This window comes from Garra rufa, chromosome 23, assembly GCF_049309525.1.
Source record: "Garra rufa chromosome 23, GarRuf1.0, whole genome shotgun sequence".
Lineage (NCBI taxonomy): Eukaryota > Metazoa > Chordata > Actinopteri > Cypriniformes > Cyprinidae > Garra > Garra rufa.
In genome coordinates, this window is record NC_133383.1 from 12,550,505 (window position 1) to 12,557,725 (window position 7,221).

Below are 7,221 nucleotides of genomic sequence, written 5' to 3' on the forward strand. Positions count from 1 at the left end.
CGTTTGTTTTGATGGTAACGTTGGGGTATTTGTAGCTCATTAGCAGGCAGGGCCAGGGGAACTAAAGAGTGCTATTGGAGCGCTATTGGATTATGGGAGGGATTTTCAACGTGCATTAATCTGTGAGGCCACAGACAGTCCAACAGCCACTCAATCCCAGCGCTCTTTGTGCGTGAGAGCTCACACACTCTCACACATATCAAAGTGTGTGAAGCCGAAAGGACGCAGACTAAGACTTGGAAAATGAATCTCTTCTGCTTCACTCTGGTAAGAGAATGTTTGCTTGTTTTGCTCATTTATATACTTTAACAGCAGGTTATAGACTCAGATATTTATCAGCTATTCCAGAAGATGAACAGAAATGAGAAGTTGGCATCTTATGATCTGAATTGATTCACACTGACACTATGCCATTTATGACCCTGGACCACAAAACCAGTCTTAAGTAGCACAGGTATGTTTGTAGCAATAGCCAACAATACATTGTATGGGTCAAAATGATGCCAAAAATCATTAGGATATTAAGTAAAGATCATGTACCATGAAGATATTTTGAAAAATTTCCTACCGTAAACATATAAAAACTTAACTTTTGATTAGTAATATGCATTGCTAAGAATTTCATTTGTACAACTTTAAAGGCGATTTTCTCAGTATTTAGATTTTTTTGCACCCTCAGATTCTATTGTCATTGTCCTATCCTAACAAACCATACATCAATAGAAAGCTATTCATTCAGCTTTCAGGTGATATTTAAATCTCAATTTTAAAAAAATGACCTTTTTGACTGGTTTTGTGGTCCAGTGTCTCATATTAGATTGAAGTTATTATCTGTCTCTGCTGGTAAATAAACACCACTTGATTCCACTGGTATTGGTTTAATTTGAGCTGTCCTAAAATGCTCATTTTAGCTGCAGATATCATAATATTACCTTGTGGCAAGAGAAAGTGGGATTGTGTTTGTATGGAAATGTTGAGCGGAGGTAAGGATTACCGTGAGACAGAGAGCTCCTTATAGCAGATCATGGATCAGCAGAAAGGAAAATGTCCTATTCATAGATCAGGGGCACTACTCTGAAGGTCTTGAGCGGCCTCTGCATTCCCCAAATCCAGATACATCCATCCAACATCAGCCTGTTGCTCCTGAAGATGTGTGAAAAGTCTCTGGACAGTCCATACTTTATAGAATGCAAATCTAAAAATCAAAGATGGTTACGACAAGGGTTATTTTGTGTTTGCTCAAGGATGGATCTACAGACAGCCTGTACGAGCCAGCCCAGATTGGCCAGAACACTCAAGACTTATTACCCAGAAGGCTGCCCAGTCCCAAGCCTGTGAAGAACATGGGTGTGTGGGGTGGATCCGAGCCCTGCATCGCCATGGTGGGTTCATCTGCACGTGCCTAGAAACACAAGGGAGTTCACATGGTATTTCATGAGACTATGAGCTGCATTTATGTCGAATGTGACATTGAGGAATATATTAATAAGCAAAAGTGCTGCCACCTGTATAACCGCTGATTAATCTGCGAGTTACGTGTGTGGGGTACAGCAGGTCGCACTCATTAGGAAATTACCATAATCCCAGCATGACTTTTTTTTATCTAGACGAGATGCCGCATGAGGCCATGGACGTTTGTGACCCAGGACCACAAAACCAGTCATAAGGGTCATTTTTTAAAAATGATTTATGCATTATCTGAATGCTGAATAAATAAACATTCCATTGATGTATGGTTTGTTAAGATAGGATAATATTTGGTCGAGATACAACTATTTAAAAATCTGAGGGTGCAAAAAAAAATCTAAATATTAAGAAAATTGCCTTTAAAGTTATTGAAATTAAGTTCTCAGCAATGCATATTACTAATCAAAAATTAAGTTTTGATATATTTATGGTAGGTCATTTACAAAATATCTTCATGGAACAGGATCTACTTAATATCCTAATGATTTTTAGCATATAAGATCATTTTGACTCAATACAGTGTATTTGATGGCTATTGCTACAAATACCCTTGCTACTTATGACTGTTTTTGTGGTCCAGGGTCACATTTGATGTTTCACTAAATATATTCTTGTATTTTGTTCTAGAAGCCTTCAGAGATTCACACAAACAAGACTCAAGACAGTAAGACTTTGGAAAAGGCAAAGAGAAAGTAAGTTCTGGATCTTTTGGTCTGCTAATGATTTTTGTTAACATTTCTCAAAATTACATTTGACAAAGTAAACGTAGACAGTCACTGTGGTGTATTTGCGTCAGGGATGCCATTAGATCATGATGTGCCGTATGCTGTGTTTTATGAGAGAATGAGAGAGCTGGATTAGGATTATATTAATTGGGACAAGTGTGAGGGATTTAGTTACTGTTCTGACTCACCTGTTTAAACCAATGCCAGACTTGTCCCTGCTTAATATACTAGTCATGATTTGCTTTTAAAATAGTTCAGTTTTGAACAGAACAAGTCATGTAATACACAATAAAAACTTAAAAATGAATACTGAATAACAAAAAAACCTAAGTGATTCAGTTGGAATCGTGAACCGAATCACACCGTTTGCTTACCCCTACAACGGAGGAGAAATTCATAAACGTCATTAACGAAACTGACCTCGATTGGCTAACGATAGCCAATTTTCGTTTAAACAGCCGACATAAAAATAAAAGTAATCACATCATAGCTATTTTAGCCTAATCTGCACGTTATATACAAAAGGAAAATCTTCTCCAAATGGCTCAGTAATATTCGAATAGAATGAACCGACTCACACTGATTCACTGACCAAACACACGCCGACTTGCTAGCCGACAGAAAATACTAGTCATTTACCGTGTCCTTTTTCTTCACGTAAGAGTGTGCGCGGCAAACCTTGGAAAATCTGGATATTAAATAAAAACTGAGGGAAATGACTGAGTGATTTAGTCTGAATCGTAAACCGAATCAGACCGTTTGCTTAACGTTACCCGTTACAACGAAGAAATTCATAAACGTCACTGACGAAACGGACCTCCATTGGCTAGGTTTTTGTAGCCTAGAGAAAAATACTGATCACATCATAGCTATTTTAGCCCAATTTGCATGGTATAAACTTGTTTTTTCTGACAGGAAAATATAATCCAAACAGCTCAGTGATACCTGAATGGTTTGATTCGTGAATTTAACCGAATCTCTACACTGGAATGAACCGACTCACAGTGATTCATTCACAAAACAAACACTGATTTGTTATTTCTAAACAGCCTACAAAATACTAGTGATTGTCATTTTAGCGTTTCCTTGTTCTTCACATAAAAGTGCACACAGCTAGTTGTAAATTTTATGGGTTTGACTTCGGGTCTTGTTTTGCTGCTTGATATTGCAAATGGGTGTGACTTACCATATTATTTTAATGTATTATCATAATTATAAACACACTGGTTTGTAGTGCAAACAGCTTTACCGTTTACTGTAGGCTGTTGTTCTTCTCTTTATTTCCCTATAGGGGCTAATGAATCGGAAGTCTGACCAATAAGCTTACTTGCGTCTGTTTAGCCGTACAAAACAGCTGGTTTTGCTGCTTGATATTGCAAATTGGTGTGTCTTACCATATTTTAATGGTACTTAATTATGAGCACACTGCTTTGTAGTGCAAACAGTTTTACCATTTAAAAGTCTTGCCCAAAATATGCTTTTTTTCTGTTTACTTGAAAAAGATCACTGTCCATCAAGTATTCTTGAGCCGCAGCACCAAAACTGGCATATAATTGGTCTATTTACAACGAAGAGCCTGTTTTTATTTTGGTGTTTGATGTTTCTTCTACTGGCAGCCTTCCAAACTTAAACTTTTATGGCTATATAATTATGGTTATGTTCGCTGACCATAAAAAAGGTGTGTAAATTCGGATTGAACTGGGACCGGTCCTCTTATTTGCCTGCAATCTAATTAAACCATCCGTAGCAATGGTGCTTATTCAATTTTATGGTACTACAACAAAGTTTTATAAACTGAAAATAATATTTTATGATTAATTAAATTAATTTATTTTATTGATTGAGATTTAGGGGTTAAGAGAAACAAACTATCCACCTTTTTCTTCCCGTAAGAGCGGGTGCGGCCATTTGTACATTTTACGGGTCTGGCTTCAACTCTCATCAGTGTCCAGCTATTTTTAGCTGTACAAAACATCTGTAATAAAAATAAAAATGTGTCATACACTTCTATACATCCTTCCGGGGTTTTTTTTTTTTTTTTGACAGTTTTAGAAGTTAATTATTGGAGTATAATGTTTATACAGTAGTAAGCATTTAAAGTGGATCTTTAAAGAAAGGTGTGGATCCACTTCAAATGTTGACTGGTATATATTATGTATCTTATGCGGTGTCTCTTTCACATAACAGGTCCCAATTACTGTCGACATCGGAAGATGAAACTACAGGTTTGTCTCTTTGTTTAAAATGAATACTCAGAATTCCTTGCCGACTTTCCTTACAGTTCATTAAAAACTTAAACCACACGCCTAATACTACATTACTAATAATACTGCTAGTCACAGAACAAAGTGTTAAGAGTTTAAAGGTCTGTCAAATTCATTATCCAATGGTCAGTTATTCCATCCAGGACTCCATCTGTCTGAAACTGTAGCATTAAGCTTTATGCATCTCAATTTTTTTGCTTTGTTTCAGGATTAAGGATTGAACTTAAAAAAATGATTTTTGCATCTGACCCACTGAATTCCAGCAAAGCTCTTCTGCCTTGTATTTTTGAGCACTGTTACCCAAATGCCAGCCCTGCTGACCTACTTGGCAGCGGCATTTCTCAATAACACTATTTCATTTGCCTTCCGTGTTATGGTCTTAAAATAACCCCTGTTATTTTCTCTGACAGATCATACAGAGTCTGATGCCCACTGGCCGTCCACCGGGAAAAAAGACGGCTTGGTACATGGCAAGCACCATTCGAACACAGGTAACAGGTCTAAAGAGACTGCGGTGTGTTTTGTTAGCTGAAGAAGTGTGGTGGGCTGAGGGTCATAGAAAGCTGTGCGTGTCAAACAGTCTCAGTGGATTAGATCAGTGACGACACAAAGCAATTTCAAAAGCCCATGTGAAACAGAGGATTTGATTTGAGCTCAGACTGATTCACTGACAGTCAGATAAAATGTGATCAGGGTCATACTCTTTTCCTCTGACTTCCCAAGTCAAAATCTAACGTCTGAATTGTCATAAATCCTGGGCTTGAGTTAAATTGTGCTGTATTTTAATCTAGAGACGGTCAAAGATCACCACCGGTCAAAACTCACTAGAGACGAGAAAGAGGAGCGGGTGAATTCAGAGAAGATGGTTAAAAATCCCTCGGTTCAGGTAAATAACAACAGTGGGATAGAAAATGTATTGTGCAGTCTTGCTTGTATGAGACAAAATCATCAAACCCTGCCATCCAGAAAATGTGTCTCTTGATAATACAGGATAAATTTCTCAGTGATTAAATTCTCTATTACACTAATGTGATTCAGTCATCTGTGCATTATTGCACTTTCAGTCTTTCAATGTCAAACCTGAGATTTTTACAAGACAAACTGAATCAGCATTGGTGTTTTTATTCGCAGGGTGTGAATTTTGAAGCCTGGAATCCCAATAGAGAAAACCCTGAATGCAAACAGCAAGACTTGGTGAGTTTGTTCTCAAATCTTAAGCTTTTTAATAGTTACTGCATTTTATTGTGGACAAAATTTTTGTATTGTATACTGCCTTCATTTATTGCTTGGTTCAGATGTTTCATATTTCCCATACTAATCTGGTAAAAAACTATACATGAATGGAATAAAACTATTTAAATTAACAAAATATTAGGAATGCATTTAAATTTAAATTATGGAGATTATGATAAGCAATTAAAAATAAAACACTAAAAACACTTAATCCTTAAGACTGATAACCGATATGTGCATCCATTTAAAAAAATTAATATACACTATATTGTCAAAGGTATTGGGACACCCCCTTCTAATGAACAGGTTTGACAAATCTTAATGTTTAAACATATAATGATATTCTAGGGCATTGTGTGCAACAGTTTTGACAGGACCCTCTTCAATTCTAACATTACTTTCTGTGTATAAGGCAAGGTTAAAAAAGAAATGATTGATTCAGTCAGTGTGGAAAAACTTGACTGGTCTGCAGAAAGCAAAGTCCTAATCTCAGCTAAACACCTCTGGCGTGACTTTAAATGCAGACCTTGAGCCAAAAACTTATCACCAAACACCAATGACTTGTACATACAGTATTGGGACACCCCCTTCATTAGAACAGTAAAAGGCACTTCCAAAACTGTGGCAACCATCACGGAAACAATTCATGTATTTATAAATTGTATTTCCATCTATGTTGCAACTGTTTTGGAAGTGTCAAAAATGACCATACCCATAGTTACACGTCATTGGTGTTTGGTGATGAGTTTTTGGCTCAAGATGTGCATTTAAAGTCACACCAGAGGTGTTCAACTGGGATTAGGACTGTGCTTTTTGCAGACCAGTCAAGTTCTTCCACACTGACTGAATCAATCATTTTTTAACCTTGCCTAATACACAGATGCACTGTCATGTTAGAATAGAAAAGGGTCCTGTCAAAGCTGTTGCTATCAAATCAGAAGCACACAATCCCTGATAATATCATTATATGCTTAAACATTAGGATTTGTACCCAAGGAAATTACTACAGTAGTCAAACCTGTTCATTAGAATGGAGTGCCAATAGTTTTGGAAAAATTGTGTAGAAACACTTAAGACATAAAAGATATATAGAAATATGTGGGTACTTATGTATTTATTTATTTTTTAGCCTGCTTATGGCATCTGACATTAGTAATCAAATTGTAATGTAAAAGGATAAAGAAAGAAAAAAAGAGTGTATTTTCATGAAAATAGACGTCAGATTATGAGGAACTCAAATGACATGTCAGTGTAAGAATGCACATCTGTGAAAGGCTTCTAATAAGGTCATAGCCTGAGGGCAGAGCTTTAGTATTACCCAGAATCCTCAGCAGTTTGTAGAACACACACTCTAGGATTGTGAGACCGTACCTCTGATCACGTGCCTGTTCCTCTTCATTTCAGACTAGGAGGTCAGAGAGTGAGGATGAGACACAAGGTAGACTGAAGAAGATCCAGAAACTAGTAGGAGTAAAAAAGGGAGGTCAAAGTGTTACGGAGGAGTCAAGGAACAACACAGAGCCTGGCGGTGA

General features: G+C 37.0%; 1 protein-coding gene across 1 annotated transcript in view; it reads left to right on the forward strand.

The window, feature by feature from the left end:
• Window positions 1–151: 151 nt before the first annotated feature.
• The window catches only part of LOC141298918 (uncharacterized), a 7,869-nt gene continuing 799 nt past the window's right edge, over window positions 152–7,221 (forward strand). Inside the window, exons 1-8 of the mRNA XM_073829219.1 lie at window positions 152–267; window positions 1,245–1,382; window positions 2,095–2,159; window positions 4,380–4,417; window positions 4,867–4,947; window positions 5,248–5,342; window positions 5,588–5,650; window positions 7,094–7,217. Of these exons, the coding sequence (XP_073685320.1) occupies window positions 244–267; window positions 1,245–1,382; window positions 2,095–2,159; window positions 4,380–4,417; window positions 4,867–4,947; window positions 5,248–5,342; window positions 5,588–5,650; window positions 7,094–7,217 (628 nt within the window). The 5' untranslated portion in view covers window positions 152–243. The remainder of the gene's footprint in view (window positions 268–1,244; window positions 1,383–2,094; window positions 2,160–4,379; window positions 4,418–4,866; window positions 4,948–5,247; window positions 5,343–5,587; window positions 5,651–7,093; window positions 7,218–7,221) is intronic.